General features: G+C 39.5%; 1 protein-coding gene across 39 annotated transcripts in view; it reads left to right on the forward strand.

Moving 5' to 3' along the window:
• Positions 1-19,997, forward strand: part of PIP5K1B (phosphatidylinositol-4-phosphate 5-kinase type 1 beta) — a 94,694-nt gene that overhangs the window by 26,998 nt on the left and 47,699 nt on the right. For 20 of the 39 annotated variants that reach the window (XM_046905355.1, XM_046905359.1, XM_046905354.1 and 17 more), the window contains 3 exons: positions 10,251-10,329; positions 12,468-12,536; positions 17,330-17,446. In XM_046905355.1, coding sequence (XP_046761311.1) covers positions 12,468-12,536; positions 17,330-17,446 — 186 coding nt within the window. In that variant the 5' untranslated portion in view covers positions 10,251-10,329. Of the gene's footprint in view, positions 1-10,250; positions 10,330-11,476; positions 11,561-12,467; positions 12,537-17,329; positions 17,447-19,997 lie in introns of all 39 variants that reach the window. The other 19 variants (XM_040655534.2, XM_015280275.4, XM_046905360.1 and 16 more) reach the window with 5 other exon arrangements.

Consider the following 19,997-nt stretch of genomic DNA (forward strand, 5'->3'; position numbering starts at 1 on the left):
ATTTGTGATTTGCTTATTGTGTCTTTCTTTCATCAGTCTTTTCTCTTTGTTGTTTAACTGGTCCACGATGGCTCATGAGATGAGACTGATTGGTCTGTAGCTACCAGGGTCATCTTTCCAGCCCTTTTTGAAGATGGGCATCACATTTGCCAGTTTCCAGTCCTCTGGGACATACCTAGTTAGCCAGGACTGCCGAAGAATGATGGAGAGTGACTTGGCAACCACATCCACCCACTCCCTCAGCACTGTAGGGTGCAATCCATCTGGCCCCATGGACTTGAGAGAATCCAGCTTTCGGAGCAGATACAAAACCATCTCATCATGGACCATGCACGGCTTATTCTGTTCCCCGTCCCTATCTACCAGTGCAGGGGGCTGTGTGCCCAGGGAGCAACTAGTCTTACTATTACAGACTGAGGCAAAGAAGGCATTAAGTACCTCAGCCTTATCCTGATCCTTGGTCACCAAGTTGCCCTCAGCATCCAACAAGGGATGGAGATTCTCCCTAGCCCTCTTCTTGCTACTGATGTATTTATAGAAATATTTATTGTTGTCCTTTACCTTAGTGACCAAGTTCAGTTCTACCTGGGCTTTTGCTTTTCTCATTTTCTCCCTGCACAGCTTCACTACGTACCTGTAATCATAAGTAGCTTGCCCACTCTTCCAGAGACCATAAACTTTCCTTTTGTTCTTGAGATCAAGCCAAAGGTCTCTGTTCAGCCTTTTGGGCCTCCTTGCCTGTTGGCTTGTCTTCCATCATTTGGGGATGGTCAGCTCCTACACCTTTAAAATAATTTCCTTAAAGTATTCCTAGCCTTCCTGGGTTCCCACATTCTCCAAAACTACCACCCAAGGGACCCTCTCAACCAAGGCCCTAAAGAGTTTAAAGTCTGCACTCCCTATCTGCTGTATTATAAATCCAGCAGACATCTGGGAAGTTGAAGTCCTCCACAAGAATAAGGGGAAGAGACCTTGAGACCTCACCCAACCGTCTATAAAGTGTCTTATCCACCTCTTCATCCTGGTTGGGTGGCCTTTAGCAGATTCCCACGACATATCAGTCTTATTGGCTTTCACTTTTATTCTGACCCGTAAGCTCTCAACCCTATCATCACCATCGTTAATTTCTATACATTCACAGTCCTTGTTAACATAGAGGGCTACACCACTGCCTTTCCTGCCTTGCCTATCTCTTTTGAAAAGTTGGTAGCCATCCAGATGTGCGAGTCATTCCACCACATTTCTGTGACGGTGACCATATCATAGCTTTCCGACTGCACAATGGCCTCCACCTCGTCCTGTGTATTACCCATGTTGTGTGCATTAGTGTAGAAGCACCTGAGCTGGGCCGCACCTGAGCTTTTTTTTTTCCACTTCTTCCTGCATAGTTCCCATTTTAAATACCTGATCATTCTTGTTCTTACCCCTTGATGATCTGAGATGTACTCCACCTTTCCTTAAGTTTAGTACTTAAAGCTGGGTGCAGTACTACAACTGAGCCTTACTGATACTACAGAGTAGTTTCACGCAAACTGGATCTTTTCAGTATTTGAGAATGTTTCATGGGATCCTTTTGAAAACTTGACTGGAGCATTATCACTGCATCCATTTCAGATCTGCTAAGCACTGCAAGTAATAACGTAGTAGAGAAAGAGATAGTGTTAGACTCAATTTGTTCTTGTCTTTCTTATCGTCTTGTCATCAGCAAGAATATTTGCAAACTGCCACTCAGAACTTCTAAACAAAAGTTGTGTTCAGCTCTTGTAGTTATCTGAGTTTTACTTGTTAAAACTTGAAAAAAATCCTTTGGTGTCTCTATCCTGAATGCTTAACCTCATCACAGTTACTGGTAGTTTTCAGCCACTTAGCATGCCCATTGAAATTCTGTGAAGGCTTTGCAAAGGTGTACTGCATGTTTTGAAGTCCAGTGACACCAATGGATGGATGATTTTTTCAAACCTGTGTGAAGAGTACCTGGAAAAATTGTCTGAAAAATTATTTTCTTGCTGCTTGTTTTCCCCCTCAATTTCTGTCTCTTTCCATTTATTCTATGCTTTTTGCTTTTGGTCTTCCATGTTCAGTCAATACAATTTATGCTTATGCTTGGCCTTTTGAGCTATTCTCCATTTTCTGAATGATGCTTTCTGGAGTTTCAGACCGATAAAGTGGTTGGCGTGACCAAACTCCTCTTTCAAAGATAATCCTCACCCAGCAAGCTTGGGTTGTTTCCATCTCTGTTTGCATCATTCCTGTAGAAAACAGGTAACACTTCCACTAATCTCTTTTTCCCCTTGGATCATCCTTCCCAGTTCTGTGAGCGATGCTGCTTGCCTTACTTTCCTTACATATATCTTGGCCACAGTGTGTCATGTGATTCCTGTCATTCAATTTTCCATGTACTATCAAAGTCAAATATAGAAGAATTTTTCTTCTGATTGTATTCTTTGCTTTGTTAATCAACCATTTATCCCAGTATGCGGGAGTAATTGTTAGAGAGTAAGCACTATGTGGTATTGTTATCTCAGAGTGATACGCGTTAATAGCCTTAGGACCATAGTCATTTTTGAAGTTACTGAAGTAATGGAGCAGAGCTCTGTTTCTTGGCTCTGAGATGTCTTCAACCTTGCAACTGCAGTTGTCTGTTAGAATGATAATCTCCTAAAAGCTACTGTTAGCATTTAGAATCGTGATTATTAACACAAGAATTGGGAAGCCTTCTTTGGCTGTTGCAAATGCATCTTTCTATTTTGTGTGCCTTTGGGCTGTTATAAAAATAATGAGAAATTTATGAGGCCATTTCACTTTGTAAAAGGAGGGCTTGTTAGCAATTTTTGCAAAATACACACATGACGTCAATTACATCAGGGATCAAATGTTTGTTCTTTCTGATTACTGGTCTAATATCAGTGATTTGGAAAAATCCCATCAGTCTTAATGAATGAACACCACCTACAATGCAGTAGAAAGTTTGCACTGCTTTTATAAGTAATGTTTGGAAAGACGCAAAGTGATACTTCTATGCTTTTGGGAAGAGCGAAGTCTTGGCTTTGGGCAAGTAAGATAGATTTAAGCTCTAAATTTGAAAATTTATGCTATGGCAGAAGTTAAACAAACAAAAAGAAGAACACTTAGAAGAGGACATTATAGCTACCTGTGAGATGCAGTATTTCAAAAACAAAGCTTTGTTGCAGGAGCACTGTATGCTGTGTTTCAAACAGTGTGTAAACCATGTTTAATTTCACAAATTTGCAGTTTTGTTTCCATTGTTTTTCAGCAAGTTTCCACCTGAAAAATAAGAACAGGTTATTTTCAAACTACTTATGTGATTTGTGGTAGAAAATAGAATATTCAACTTACATTGTTGTGGAATTTTTTCCATGTGATTATTGCACACGTAGTCTGTTTCACTCCAGAAAGCAGCTTAATGCAATGTAAACACCACCTTAAACGGAAGAGGGCAGGGCTTTTGTAAACTGTCAGATCTCCCTGGTAGTCAAACTGCATTCTGATCGCTTTTAAACTTCGATGGGGGTGATATTTGCTTGTATTCTACCTTCTTATGTACTTTCCCTTTCTGGGAGCTACAGGCAGATAGATGATGTAATGTTTCTTGCAGTAAATCTAAGCATTACAAAGGAAACACATCATTTCAAAGTACATCAAGTACATACAAAGATAAATCTCAAATTCAGCCAACAAATTAATACCATTTTTCCTATTACTATCTTTATTTTTTGTCTGCTTTAATCCAGCTGTTATACTGTATTTTTGGAAATGGGTGGTGCTGAGGGAATCAAATAGAGTATCAGAATCTCAGTGCTGTGCTTAGCTTTGTTACTGATGCTCTAAAAATATGTCAGTTCACTTAATACATAGTGAGGTACTAAGCTAGGTAAATAAGGGTGGTATGAACAGCTGAGATGGTTTAACTGTGTGAACAATTAGGCAGTTTTATGACCCTTTTTGCTTGCGCTTTTCTCTGCAGCCTTTGTGCTGCACTGTCATTTTGTGGGCCATGAGAAGAAGCAATTTTTTTTTTCCATTTTATTTCAGATATGCAGCTCATTATTTTGCTTGCTGTGTTATTTGCATGCCGCTGTAATTTTTCAGACAAAATAGCAGAGGTAATTAGAGAAATTTTTATATTAACTGGAGATTGAAACTGCATAAAATGAGGTGCATTCTCTTAGGAATAATTTTTCTCTGGGGGATGGCAAGGTAAGAGGTATAACAGACTGCATTTTCGTAGAATCATGATCATCTTCTGAATCATAGATCGTTTTCTGATCTGCTTTCTCAGCTCAGTGTGGCTCTTAGCTCTTTACATTGGTCATCCTAAAAATGAAATGAGAAGCATTTTCAATTTTTCAGTAGTGCAGAAACCTTTACAGTACTACCACAGATTCCACCCAGAAGGTGTGACTTGCAGTCTTATCTAAAACCACTGTAACCAGTTTGGAGGTTGGGAGGGAAGCTTGCTAGGATAATAGAACTAATTATTCTTTCTCCTCATTCTTTTGCTTTTACAGTTCACACAATGTACTTTTCTGCAGGATTTCTAGCAGGGTAAATCAGTGGTATCTCTGATGCGGTAGAAATTTTCCTCTACTTTCGTAGCTGGTTTCTGGAAAGAGAAAGAGTGATCCTCCATGCTCCAGGGGAGTGCCAAAGCCATGGCAGTTGACAACAGTAGACGTGAAACAGGCTGACAGGCATTAAGGCCAGATAGGTTTAAGGCTCTGATTGTAGTTCCTGAATTTTCAGATTTAGTAAAAAGAGTTTTTCAGAATTTAAGCTGTTTTCAGGACGTCTGCTGGTTGTTCTGTGCATTGCAGTATGTTTAGACTGTCTCAAGATGCAGTGGTTTGTAAATACTAGCTTTTTTACTCTGAATATTTAGGGTATGTGGACATACAGGAATGTTTGATCTCATATGGCTACATGATTTCTGCTATAATGGAGTGAGTCCATTATTGGTTTCACAGACTGGTGTCTGGAATACTTAAAACAAAAACAATAAACCACTTGTGTGTAAATATTTACTTATAACTGAGTGGCCACATAAACAATCTCGTTTTTTACTTCAGGGCAGTTTGTCTGCCCTGACACATGTAAAGAACTTTCACTGAACTTAGAATATGAGCTATTTGGTGATGGTTTTAACTTGTGGTGACCATTGAGAAAAGTGTAGTATATCTGGAAAAAAAACCTCTAAGGAAACTAAAATGTACTTTCTATCTAGGAATAATATGAATTTTGAAAGTTCTAACAACTTAGGTCACACTTTTTGCTTCATGCTAAAGTTTCATCTACCTCCTGAGTGTTCTGAAAATAGTGTAATGAAAAAAAAACCTTTGAGGTCCCTTCTTCAGTTCCTGTTCCCAGGGACACCCATGTATGCTGGTATTTTTAACTTGCTTTCTTATGGAAACAAGATGTATGTACAAAACTTGTATGTTTACCAGAGGATGTCTTTATGTGTGCCAAGTTTCTTCCTTTGCACATAATCTTAAAAATAATCCTACTGTTCAAATTCTGCTGCCGATAGAACCGGAAAGGTATTGTCAGTTTTGGTTGACCGGTGTGAACAAATTCCCATAGTGCTCCAGAGTTCTAGCGAGTTTCATGGATAAACAGGCAAATTGAGATGACACTTCATAGAGAAAAATGCTACTGATCGGTGTACGTATCACACTGATTGTCAGAGAATCCTGATAGAAGGGAGGCTTTGTAACTACATCATCTGTGAGAATTGTTGTTCAGTGTTTAAGAAGGTGTAAGCTCCAGTCTTGATCATTCTCATTCTCAAGCAGGTAGGAGAATTAGCTTTAATAGTTTGACTTTATTAGTGTCTCTTTTTTCTTGGAGCCACTCTTCCCCCACCTTCCCCCTGTGGTAGTGCAAGAACATGGCAGTTCATGAAAGTCTTTTGTACAGATTCTGCTATCTTTTTGGACTTCTTGGCACTGGTCATGGTTCCTGTTAGATGGCAGTCTCTGAAACTGAGAGATGATAGAGGAATGAAAAAGCTTCAGACAGTTGCATCTATTATGCCTGTTGTCTGGTCAGTGAACCTTACAGTTAATAACTAGAGAGGATTTGGTGAAGGAAAAGATAGATGAAAAAGGTTTGAAAGTGGAAAGTATGTTATGGGGAGGCATAAGTGTAACACACTGCTGTTGGCTGGTGTCAATGAGAGGTGGAATGCAATGTCCTGAACAATTTCTGGGCATTCGAGGTCATCTCAGGAGAAAAGTACTTAGAAAGAGTGGCCTGTAAGTGTTGATGACTTTCTTCCTCTGTGGGCCATATTTGTTTTAGAAGCTTTTCTGCTTCCTGCATCATTGTGTAACAAAGATTTCCAATTTCACCCTGGAGAGGAAGCCTTACAGTGCTTTGATTCTGTTCCCAGCGTGACTTGGGTGGAAGTACGATACCAGCTAGATCCACAAGTCTTTGTACTGAACTGAGGAAGTGACTCGACAAGGTACATTTCACAGCTACCACCACGAGAAAAAGTATGACGGGGCAATTCTTACCTGTAAAAGAGAGTTTTGCAGTGAAATTGTTGTGATATTCATGGTTATGTTAACAGATGCTGCCTCAGTGTTACGGCAAAGGAGTGGCAAAGATCAGCAAACAGTTCAACCATATCCAACCTGCAGCCTGGCCCAGCCAGCCCTGTGACACCTGATGCCCCACACCACGATGGCAGCAGCTCTTCCCACCAAGCGGCCCGGCCTGGCCCTGGACACGCACCCATTGCTCACAACAACCGAAAGTCAGTGCATGATGGGCACTGTCTGGGCTGAAACCAGGACATGGCAAGGGCGCAGTGCAGCGCTCACCCAAGTGGTGGCAAATACTTGTTTGCACTGTGATACATTGGCTAAACACAGTCCTGCGAACTGCCAAAAATAGGCAGCCATGCGTTCCGTGAAAGGAATTTGAGAATAGGTTTCAAGGAAGATTGCCAAAAAAAAAAGATCAGTTTTTTTTTATTATTTGGGACTCTGTTTTCAGTCAACATAAATGTTTCTTGGGAGTTTTCAAATGGAATGTATAGAGTTGCGATCAAAAATTTCATTGTGTCTCTTTACCAGCGTTTTATAACACCCGTCTTTCCCAAGGAAAATATCCCTCACTTCACAATTGCACCCTTATTCAAGTCATCACTTTTTGGCAGTGTGTATATTCATGAACAGGTATTTTAAAGGATGTATTTGTTGCTCTCTTTTCTATATGTTTGGATAAAAACATTAAAAATTAAGGAGGCACTACTTTCAGAGCAACCTTTGTAAACGCAGCCCTAGACATTTCTTCTTCCTTCAGCGTGGTCCAGGCTAGCAATACTTTCTTTTTTGAGACTGAGAGCAATATACCCAATGCAATGTCTCACTCAAAACCTAGGAAATAAAAACAGATTTTAACTATCAGCCCAGGCAAGGCAACAATAAGAAGCAGTAAGAAGCTGCATGGAATGTGTGATTTATGTAAGAAAATGACAGGGAGATGCTGAGAAATGTGATTTTTTGAAAGAATGTTCTTCTTTACAATAGAAAGCAAGCAGAACTAGACTTCTTGTTTAATCTGTGCATGAGGTCTGTAAGATCACAGCGTTTCTGATGGAAGTCTACTTTCAGTGAAGTTGGTAGGGATGCTAATGTTCACTTAAGATTGAGCTAAAAGGTCATCAAACTGTTAGTGCCAGTGAGGTGGGCCTAAGCAACTCTGCTTGCATACAAGCAACTGTATGCCTGCAATCTGTCAGAGTGAATGTCTTCTGCCCTATAAGGAGCATGGGAAGATAAATGGTATGAAATGGGCGAGCAGCTGAGGCTCGCTGCTGCCCTGGGCTGTCACAGCCCAGCGATGTGGGGAGTGCAGCCAGCTTTGGATCAGGTACTGACCTGCAAACTTCACCTCTACAGTGCTGCAGGAAACCTCCTCAGAATCACGGAAACTGTGGTTTCTGTTAGTTAATGAGTGGAGGATTCACTGCTTTATCTTTCTACGCTCTGTAGTGCTCTTTAAACTTCTACTGGACTTTGTTTCTTTTTCATGTCATGAGGTAAGGAATTGTGGTGTTCGGAGCAGCTCAGCCCAGTACTTCACTGAGTATCTGCAGTTTTTGGGCAACTAGATGCTTTCCTCCTAAGCCCCTGCCCAACCTTGCTGTGTTGTGAGCTTGCCTTTCTCGCATGCATGCAGAGACCCAATGCATCAGCTATGGCAGTTTCCTGCCACTGCAGTCGGTCAGTCCATCAGTCAGCTGCCATAGCTTGGGCTGGAAGTGGGTCCCAGAAGTAATAAGTTGTGACCTACCTTGTTGCTGCCAAAGCTCAGCAGAGCCGAATCAGTAGCTCTTAATACAAACAGCATAAAGCAGCAGAGGAGGTACCCTGTGTTGCTGCTGCTGCAGAGCAGGGAGAAAGTACACCAAGTTACACTTGCTTTGCTAAAGGCTTTTTGCATGGAATATGAGATGTTTGTCCTAGTGAAGGCCTTGTAAGATGTTTAATAGCTGCAGTTAAGTTAGAATGGTAGGATCTGTTTGTCTAAAGGCTGAGTTGAAATAATTGTAGGTGCCTCTAGGAATGAAATAAACGGGCATAGAAAAAATTGCTCTCTTCATGGTGTGTGACTTTTCATATTTGGCAGTTACTGCAGCTGGCATCTTGCTGTTTTCCTATTTTTGTTAGGAATCCAGATGTGTATTTTCACATGAATGAGTTGTTCGTCCCCAAAATAGTCAGAAAATTATTTAAGAACAAGCTTTTCGTCCATGTCTGGCATGAGCGTATTCTTCAGCTGATATCTTACTGCAGGAAAATTCGGGTGCTGCATTCAGGATTGGCTTTTGCTGTGTATGTTTGATCATATTTTAGGAAGTTTTGGGAGAAGCAGAAGATCTTACTGTACCAATAATCCTTGAGGATTGTTTGGAGGACAATGATTTGTGAGTTCTTTTTGGCAGCTGTACCCAGGGGTCAGTATGAAAAGAAAATCTTACTCTACATACTGAAATTGTTTTAGCGAAAGTTCTTGAAGACTGTGTTTGTGTAATGGTATTACACATTAAATTTGTAAGTATGGACAAGCTAGATAAACTAAAGGCAGTTCAGAAAGCTGTCAGAACTGAGTTGTCTTTCATGTGTAGGATGATGGCATTACATATTCAAGTAAAGAAATACATTAATTGATTGAAGGCTAAGATAGACAGTGTGGCTAGCTGCAGCAGGAAGGTACCAGTACTTGACATCAGAAGAGACTTTTCTGAGGGACTGTGGCTTTATTCTCAGAAAATTCAGTTTTCTGTGCTTCTTTTTTTGTTCCTCCATGTACTTAATCTCGGGAGTGATTTTTAGTCTGCATCCCTGAATGAGTGGAGATTACTGTTCAGAAGTCTTCTATGTTATGGATACTTTTCAAATAATTGGAAAATTAAATCTGGTGAATAAGGGCTGTGGTTTTATTTCTTTAATCAATCCTTAGATTCATACAATTTGTACTGATTAAGGGCAAATGAGATTTGTTTACTTCCAGTATGGTTGAGAAATTAAATTGAGGGCTAGGTTTAGTGATGTGGCTTAGAATAGTTGTGTAATATGGGTAGACAAGCTCATTCCAGGGAGGTGTCAAATTATACCTATTTAATACTTTGTCATATGCATATTAAAACCATTTTAGCTATGAAATAGCTCACCTCAACAAGATTACTGACAGAAGTTATGATAACTAGTACCGTGGTTAAAAACATCCACAGTGAGTTTGTTATGTACAGCTATTCAGTGTGCATCCCTCCGAACTATCATGCCTATTGCTTACTATTTTTTGTCTTTTTGAGGGTTAGGAATATGGGCTATGCCATGGGAGTGAGAGTGGTTTACTATTTAATTTTAAGACTCTTATTCAAAGACAGCATTTGATTTCACACTGCTCCATGCCATATAAATCTACTGCTCTATATAAATGTTTTGTAGTGGAGGTGCTGGTGCCGTAGCAGTGACATCTCTAGGCTAAAGGCAAGTTGCACTGTACTGATTTTATGCAGTGTAACATTGCTAGTTTCCTACGTATATTAGGTGACCTACTAGTACCTAAACTACTGGTGGCAATTCATGAACTGCGTTGTGTCTAGCGGGGTACTTACTTGGACTGAAGAACAATGGGGAAAATGGAAATCCTAAGCTGTTCTGTCAAATGTGCATCTGTAAGGGCATAGTGATAAAAGATTTTTCTTTTAACAGATTCTGGAAAATAGCAACACCAATGAGTGACTTGATCATTGCTCTCAGCTCCAGATGACTTGCCTTGTTTTTCATAAGGGTATGTATACTTTCATTTATGAAAGTGTTAGCAAAATCCAGTATCGTTTTAAGATGTGTTCCTGTTGCTTTTTTGGTTGGGTTCCTTTGTGTGTGTTTGTTTGCTTCTTTTGTTTGTTTTACTTTGACAGCCACACCTAATGTGTCTGGTCCATGTGATCTCTAACTTACTCATTTGTTCTTGATCTAATATTATTTTACAGCATGATGAAATACAGTGTCAATACCTTGTTGCTTGTGGCAGGAGATACTGTGTGTCAATGTAGTCAAAGGCTTCAGGTCTCTCAGAAATGCCACTGAATATTTAGCTCACCAGCCAATTATTTTTGCCTGTTGTTCCTTTGAAGTTCATCTCATGAGGAGCCAGTTTTCGTTGCTGTATCTTCTTGCACAGCTGCATACTGGTGTGGAGAAAAAGGTGTTCATGTTGACTCAGTGTTGTGTGCTGGGTATAGCTTGAATGTTTTCCTTTTATACTGCATGTAAAATCCCCCCCAGGGTGAACTGTTTGATAGCTCATTTTGTACTGCAGACTTGTAAGGTGCTTGGTTATACAGTGGTTCAGGACAGAAGACAACGTTCTTCTCTTACATGAATTTTTGAAGAAGGTTTTAAAAAAATGTCTTCAAAATACAGTGGTTCAAAGACTGTATGAATGTGACCAACCTATCTATTTTATTGAAATCTATATGAAACAGAAGGAAAATTAATATCAGCTTTGGAAGAGAATTGCGTGGTTGACATAACTAAGAAAGAGAACACAGGGAAATAAAATTCCTCTGAGTTCTGTTAAGTGTTGCATCTGGTCAGTCAACTAAATGTTATCCTTCTGTACTGTAGACTGCCTGGGAGCTCCTCTTGGTGGCCAGCATACAGCATCTAATAAATAGACATTGCTTTTCTCTAAAGAGTTCACAGGTCAAGTAATTTAGAAACTAAGACGAGTTCATTAAAACACAGTTTTAACTACTATTTATACTTGAAAGTCAAGTACTCGTAGAGAAAAGCTGTTGGAAAAAATGATAATTTGTCTTGTAAATTCTGTTGTTACTGCCAGATGTTGTGTTAGTATTTATTCAGTTACTTAGAGCAACAGTAGTTGAATTCACCGATTGAACTAACAATATATCTTGTATATGCTGTTGTAGGCTGAGTGCAGTGTCTCCTGATCAGTGGCAGAGGAACGTACTGGTGGCAGTCACAGTAGTAGCAGTAGTCCCGCCCCTGCCACTGTGAGTGGATCAACATGAACATATTGAGCGTTTGAGCTGCTACTCTTGGCAGCTGATAACCCTTGCTGTGGAAAGCTGCAGTTGCTTTGTCTCTGTATTGGCTATAGGTAAAGGCAGTGGGACTACGAGAGGTCACATGTGATTGGAGCATGCACACCTGGATGGAGATAGGATGTTTACTTCTGAAAAAATGAAGGTCTATTTATGGGAGGTCCATAGAGAAGATGACAATTGTACAGTAGTTCAGTGTTCATAGTAAAAGTATTTACCCTTCTAGTAAAGAGATGATGAAACTGGCTCCTGCTGAATGTGTTGGTGGCCTGCATGGAATTGGGATGTCATGTTGCTGCTTGCCATAGTCTGTTAGTTTCTCCTAACAGACCAAGTCTGGAACACTTGCCATAGAGCTGAGGAGTTTTAAGTACATAAAGGTAGGAGAACAAGAAATAATCAGGAGCAGATAGAGCAAGGAATATACATAGTGTGTTATACTTGAAAACATATTGCTTTTTATTCGAAGAAAGAAACATGTAAGATAGTCTGTAAAACATAATGAGGGAATTAGCAGTGAGTCTAATATTTCAAATGAAGAGTGAATTTTAGTTGCAGTAGGAGAACAGGATATGCCAGTGCAGTTTGAGCTACCCCTATAAGAAGGAAAGATGTTATTATAAACAAAATATTTACTTTCTGCTCTTTGGGATGTTGTTTTAAGCAAGGAAAAGAGGAAAGCTTAAGATAACTTCAATGAAAGAGAATTCTCATGAGCTGTCACTATCTTGGTGGTTTACTGTACTCTGAAAAGTTTGAACTTGGCAAAAGATAGATAAAAATTGCATTATATTTTTCCAAACACTAGTTTTTCCAAAGCAAGTATTTAATTTGTAACATAAGCTTCTTTTACTAGATGTCGTCTGTTACTGAAAATGGAGATGTTACTGCTGGAAAGCCAAATGAAGAAAAAACATACAAAAAGGTAAATAAGACTTACAACCTTTTCATTTCATGCTTTTCCTTTTATATTCATAATTTTAACCTGCTGTAAGTGAACTATACCTCAGAACTAAATACAAGAACAAACAAAACATCTTCTGTGGAACATTTGGAAGTATTTTATTCCTTCTGTGAAATGATAAGCTAATTCAGTGTGGTTTTAAAATATACATTCTTGATAGATTGGTGGAAATTCTTTGCTCTTAGCAACAGAAATACCTCTGTACACAAACAGTTGTCAGAAATTTAGTACGTCGAGTTCCCAAATGCTTTGAATGTTTATGCCATATGCCTGAGCTACAAACTCGCTTTAACACCTCTTCAGTATTTTGCTGAAGAGCACACTTTTTTTTTGGTAAGAAAATAGTGTTTAAGAGGTGGCATATTTGGTGTAATATCATGCATCCATATTGGCAACATGAGGCTATTAAGAGATTGGTGGTAGGTGGTATTGTTTTTGGTTTTGATTATCTCTCAGTGGTTCTCTGGGAGCAGCACTGTTCAGAACCATCAAAACCTATTGGTAACTGAAGTGAGACATATACATGCATACATACGTACATACTTACACAAGCCAATTTTTACTTAATGGATTTGATCACTTTCCTTGACAGATATTCACTTAAGAAGTAGTGATATGTCTCTGTAATGTAATGTTGAGGTCCACATGATCCTACAGTATATGTCATAAATTAGGAGATATTATTTCTCAGTGTTTCCTACAGCACTGCTGGCAAAGTCAAGAAGAGTTAGCTATTTCTTTTCCCACTCCTCACTTCTTTTGTTGGCAACTACATTTTAACTATCTGGGGGACTTTAACATTCTAGATAATTTTCTCAGAAATGAAAGGAAAACAGTGTTTGAGAAAATGCGTGGGCGTTTTTTGTTTTTTGTTTCTTTTTTTTATTAGAAATTGTCTTTGGTTTCTCTGCTTATGACTTCAAAATACTGAAGTCTTAAGTACTTTTGACATTTAGTACTGGAAAGGTAGAAAAGCTGTATGTGCCCAATGTGGACATTAATGCAGTCTTACAGCTGCCTGAGTAGACTGCAGAACTTGGTAGTCCCTGCACAGGAGAATTTGTATTCCATTCAGTCATCCTATGTGCCCTACTTTATTCCTGCTCAACTCTAAGTTCACAGTATTCCAGAGGGAGCCTTGTAAAGATTTATACCATGACACCAATTCTTCTGTGTTCTTATGCATCTCCCACATAATTCTGGGAGCTCGGTGTCACCTACAAATTCTGCCCTTCCCCTTGAGCTTCCAGTTGCCTGTACTTGGATCTTAAAGCAGTTTGATTTCTTTCCCGATATCCACAAGCCCAATTGTTCTCAATTCAAGATCCTGTGTTATGCGTACCCCATAGTTCAGTGCTATTGCATATTGTCATTTATGTTCCGGCCTCTAAATACTAATAAAAAATAATAAAGTCTGACCCTAAAACTGATGCATGAAGAATTTAATGATAGAGTGCTTTACTTTTAATTATGTACCTCCTCTCATAAGCCAAATTCTGTATAAGCCTTGCACTTCATTCTGTTTCTCATCTTCGCAAGATATCCCATATAACACCACTGAAGGGTTCTTTTTGTTTTTCTTTCAATAGAAGTCAACTGCATTTGTGTAGAAAGATGTTTATGAGGTGAGGCTGGCAGGACCTGTGTTTGACAGCGGCATTTCATGTTGTCTTCCATTTAATTCCAGATTTTTATGAAACTTTCACAGTGACACCTCATTCTGGTGAAGTCTTGTTGGCAGTTAAGACCCCACATATCTCTAACTGCTCACATCACTTTCATTTCCTTTTTATTATTATTATTCAGATTCTTCAGTTGTGCTTTACTGTACTTAGTTTGTTCGGCAAAAATTACTGACAGTTTTGTCCTTTGACTTCTTGTGAAGAACCAGAAATCTGGTTTGGGGAAGAGCTAGTTTCTTAGCTGATGCTTTTTCAATTGGTTGGGCAGTTCCTGCTCCCATCTGCCACATCCCTTGATGGCAGTGGGAATGCTTAGGCAAGATGCTCCTGTAGTTTTCAGATCAGGCCAAGCTTGCTAACTGATTCTTATTGCTCAGAGGCCTCCTTTCCACCTTTTTGTTGTTGTTGTTTAAACATAAAACTTCACATCGAAGTGAAGAAATGTATGATATTTATCCATTCATCTTAGAACAGGCAAAATACACTTCTTGGCTTGAATTATGCCAGGTTGGGCTTTGGCTCTGCTTTGCTTTGACCTTTCATGTATAGCTTCAGGGCAACTGTGTAGCTGTTTTTTAAAACGAAACTGGTGTATATCTTTTGATCTGGAATATTTGTAGCAGTGAGGTGTCCTAAGGAGGTGCATTAGTTAGTCTGGTAACCAAACAAGGTGCATCGTGAGATGCGTGTCTGGGGCGGTTCAGCGAAGCAAGGAAGAGTATAACTGGAGAAAGAATGGGTAACTAAAATGTAGTTCAGAAACACTGACATTAGAGAAGTTTTGTAATGCCAGGATTTACTTGTTGATTGAAGGGATTTCTAGTGTTAATCCCAGCAGTTAATTATTCTGAAACGTGCTGACAGTTTCAGTCTCAGCTTTAAGGTCGTGCTTCCAACACAGGGGGCTTAGTGAAGGAAGACTCAGTGTCATCCTCCCATGTCTGCTGCTGTGGGCTGCACTGGTTCCACATGAAGACTCAGCAGCAGCTCTGTCATGAGCCATGTGATCTGGTCTTTTAAGTTTTCGTTCAGATTTTCAGCCATCTCCCAGAGCAAAACACTGCAGTGTGCTTCTTTAGCCTCTCTCTCCCAGATCTCACTGTAAAGCTAAAAACAAATGAAACCCTTCTGGATAAGTAGTGTTCCGATACAACTTTGCTCTGAAAGGTTATGATTTCCTCACTTAATGATAGGGGAGAGGGTGCATTTCTCAGTCTCGTCTGAAGAGTGAACTATTACTTTGTCCTGAATAATTTTTGCTTTTTGACTAGTTGCATTGTGTCCACTCATTTTTTTCATAATATCATGCAAGGATTATGTCCGTACAGCTTTCATCACGTTAACGTGTCAAGTGCATACAATAGGAAGAGTAATGCATGGAAAATGTCTGATGTAAAATTCGATGACTCATAGGAGAAAGTTTAATAAATGCTGTGGCTTTGGAGGCATTTTCCGTTTGTCCCATTCATTGAGAAGGAAGCCTAACAAATCAATATGTATTAAACAGTGTTTTTGTTGCTTGATCTAGAAATGTTAAGGAAATGTAAATATCCCTTACTAAGAACTGTGAACAATTTCTGCATAAGGAAAACATGGAAGAAAATTAGAGAAAATAATTGCAAATACGTGACTTTTGTTTTGATCTATTTTATGTATTTAAAAACATTTTTTTCTTGGAGAGAGGTAAAGGTAGCTTACATCTAGTGTAAAGGAAACTACTTTCCTTAGCGCTATACCGTTGGGCTCATTGACCTGAATACTGGTTTACTAAAATGTTTGTCCATCTGAGGACAAATTGTATCTCAACTGTTGTTTGAGAAGAAGAGGCTTTCTTCAGTGGCATATAGAGAATGTTTACCACCTTTTCCTTGTGGGTCACTCACCCTTACTTCTGAAGACCCTGGAGCTGATGTAGATACTGCTTTGAGTGCGCTGATTGAAGTAGAAGTAGGCTGTGCGGTTTTGTCTAGTGAGTTTGGACAGCTGGAGAATGAATTAGAACTAAAGACTCTAATTTGCTCCCTTTTCTGTTGTTCCTCTGTAATTTTGTCTTTTTCACCTTGTTCATGCTGTCAGGCTGTGTGCTGCTGAGGATGTTATGACCTAGCGCAGCTTATCTCTATGGACTAGTTAGCTGTGATAAATAAGTTTGTGGTTCTTCAAGAATTACCTAAATAATTCATTGGTGAAAATGGGCCCTCTTTGGAGGAAAAAAAAAGTCATTGCCCTTTCTGTGGGTGTATACATCAGTTTGCTTTGGCTCACTGTAACTCTTCATAGGGGAGGCCTTGATAGGACCACTCACTTAGAGGTTCCTAGCCTTTTCATACTGTGAGAAGGGGATGTTGTGATTTAACCCTGTTGGGCACTCAGCTCCACACTGCCACTTGCTCACTCCCTGCGGCCGAGTACGAGAGAGAATCACAAAGGTGAAAGTTAGAAAACTCATGAATTGAGATGAAGATGGTTTATTTGGTAAAGCAAAACATGAGTGTGCAAGCAGAGCAAAACAAATAATTTGTTCATGGCTTCCCACTGGCAGGCAGATATTCAGTCGTTTCCTGTGTGGCTCATCATGCAAATGCTGTCACTCAAAACACCACCCCGCACTCTTCCTTTTTTAACACCAAACTTTATTGATGAGCAGCGTCAAATGGTACAGGGTATAGCTTTGGTCCAGTGGGGTAGCTGTCCTGGCTGTGTCCCTCCCCACTCCTTGTGCCTACCATCTTCTCACTGGTAGGGCAGCTTGAGAAGCTGAAAAGTCCTTGGCTTTGTGTAAACTATCAGTGTGTTAGCAAGGTTGTTTTCATCACAAATCCAAAACACAGCACTGTATCAGTTATTATGAAGAAAGTTATCTCTGACCCAGCCAAGGTCTGAAGGAATCTTATTAACAATTGAAGACTTTATTTCTGTGGTATCTTGGTTGTGTATTACCAGTGTGTTCCAAACACATCCTGAATCCTTGTAGATTAGTTTTAAAAGCTATTATAAACATGTGTAATAATGGCTGTTTTTCACTGTTTTTAAGTTCATCTCAATCAGTTAAAAATAAACTTTCATTTTTAGGAAGAAGTTGTTTTCACAGAGGGCAGTGAGTCACTGGTACAGGATGCTCAGAGAAGCTGTGGATGCCCCATCCCTGGAGGAATTCAAGGCCAGGTTGGATGGGGGCAGCTGGGCCTGGTGGGTGACAACCCATGGCAGGCGGGTTGGAACTAAGTGATGTTTAAAGTGCCTTCCAACTCAAGCCATTTTGTGATTTCTCCAGGAGAAAATCTCACTTTGTTCAGGATAAAGCTGTCAGTAAGAATAAGTAGCCTGTAGACCTGTCAGTTCTATTTCTGGGACTTCAGATACTTCCAGTAGTTTCTTTATTGTTTTGTTTAGCTGAGCTAAAATAATGAGAGAGATTTTCTTGCTTATCTGAATTCTTGAGACCTTCTTTTCTTCAGTGTCCTTCAGTAGTCATGTTTTGACCCAAATCTCTGACAGAAGAAAATGTGATTTGCCATGTGTGTGGACACTTTAAAGATCCAAGAAAATGTCTTGATTTACTAAAACCTTGTTAAAAGCCTTGCACAACCATTGCTAGGCATCCTAACTATGCAGATTGTGAAATTCATAACTAGATCAAGACAGTGGCATAGTCATAAGTATGCACCAGTTTCTTTTATTTTTCTCCTGATATTTTACAGACTCAGTTATGAGAATCTGCTGACACACCTGCAGCTCTTGTATTGCAGTGTAATCAGTCATATATAATAGTTCCTTAATCTGCTTCTTGACATTTAGTATACTGGGAGAAAGAATGAGGCATGCACAGATCTGTTGAAGCACTTCAAGGGAGTAGAAGAAGATCAGATCAGAACGCATAGTGCTCTTATTCTGGAAACTTGTTATCAGTTTTCCAAAATCTCTGCTTGTGATCCAAAGTCTACCACACATGCATACTTGTTTGGCATGACTTCTTTCTTATTGTAACGTATTTTGCAGTTCTTCTTAGTGTATTACAGTTAGCACCTTGCTTGTTCAAAACAGGCTATCTGTGGCATCAGTCACTTTGCCCAGGAGCAAAGGGAATTTATCTGAAAAAGGGAAATTAGCTACCTATTGTTAGGGCTTGCAAACATGTGCTAACGGCATTGCTGCATCAGTGTTGGTATTGGTTTATGTCCAAAGTCCAATGTGTGTGGGTAGAATAATTGTTTTGTGAACATTGAGACTTCCCTGCTGGAGTTGTGCTGCACTGGAATATATTTTCAGTAGCATACTACTGGACGCTTTGTACTTGGAGGGAAAGAAAATGATATAAAAAAGCAGTTGCACTTGTTTAATGACCAAGCTTTATAATGGCATTCAGCACAGTATGTCAGAAAAATATGTACGTAAGTTTATATTGTGGTAGCACAGCTACTGATGGCTTTAATATACAAAGTACAGCAAACACCACGTAGAATAGCATGTAATGCTCCATTACTTTGTACTCAAGCATAGGTCTAGGATGCAAAGAAAAAGAATGACCAAGGAATGTGGCATAGGCTGGTATAATGGATAGCTTTCAGAAAGAGCAGGTACACTGTGGGTACAGTACATGCCCTTTTTGTGATTTAATGTGAAAGAAAACTGGTAGTTCAAATGTAGCAGCTGCAGAGACGTGCTGAGGTGGTCTAGTTGCTTCTAAAAGCTTCAGCAGAAGCAGCTGCTGGAAGTGTTCTGTCAGTGGGACTTTAAGCACTACAGGTGCCCAAATATAGGAAAAATACAGTGCAAAAGGAATGGACTCCCAAATTACTGCACATACAGATTGAACCAAGTAGCAGTTTCTTAATGTTCAAAGAGTTTTTTTTTAACATATTGCATGGAAAAGGCTTACTGTTTTCCAACAACACTGTCCTCAGGTGGTTTGACCTATGAGTTTACACAATTTATGGAGGCTTAGTTTCTTTTCATGGGTCTGGAAAAGATAAGCTATGTTTGCAGAGGAGAGGTGGCGTGTTTAGATTCCTGGTGCTTGTGGTAACCAGTTTAACTGAAGAACAAATGCTTACCTGTGGCAACCAGTGTAACTGAAGAACAAATGTTTACTCGTAGTAGGAAACTCAAATCTGTCCAAATCCATGCATCTAGAATAATTTTGACAAAGTGGAACCCTGGGGATTTTTCTTTATTTATCTTCAGGGAGGCTGCGGCTTGCAGGAAGGCTTCTGTATGCAACTCTCTACCAGTTCCTTTCTGAAATGCCATTGTTTAATGCCATTTTGATGGTATTAAGAAGTAACTGTATTTACAATTTAGCCAGTGTGCATTATGTTTCAGTTAAAATAAGGAATCAAGGAATATCTTTCATTGGGAATTCTTGCTGTATTGCCATACTGAGGTTCTTTACACTCATAGTCTGATTTCAGGGTAATGTAATAGTTTTGTAAGATTTAATGTGAAAGTACTTTCTCCTAGCGTTACTGAAGTTTTGAAGAGTTGATGTTTAAGAACTGTAGTCTGTTCGAGCTTTAGGAACTGAGGCATGGAGAGGAGTTTGACCTCTTTCATGAGGCATTTTTTTTTTTAGCTAACTGAAGATGTGCACTATCTTATGTTTTCGCAAGGAAAAGAGCTGTGAAGTAGGCAACCAATTCATTGATTCAGTCCCACCATGCAGCAGAACAGGCTGGTGGAAAAGATAAGAGCAGTCTTTTCTTCACAGATAGTAGTAAAAAAAATGAACTAATGGCATCTG

The sequence above is a fragment of the Gallus gallus genome, chromosome Z (assembly GCF_016699485.2).
Source record: "Gallus gallus isolate bGalGal1 chromosome Z, bGalGal1.mat.broiler.GRCg7b, whole genome shotgun sequence".
Lineage (NCBI taxonomy): Eukaryota > Metazoa > Chordata > Aves > Galliformes > Phasianidae > Gallus > Gallus gallus.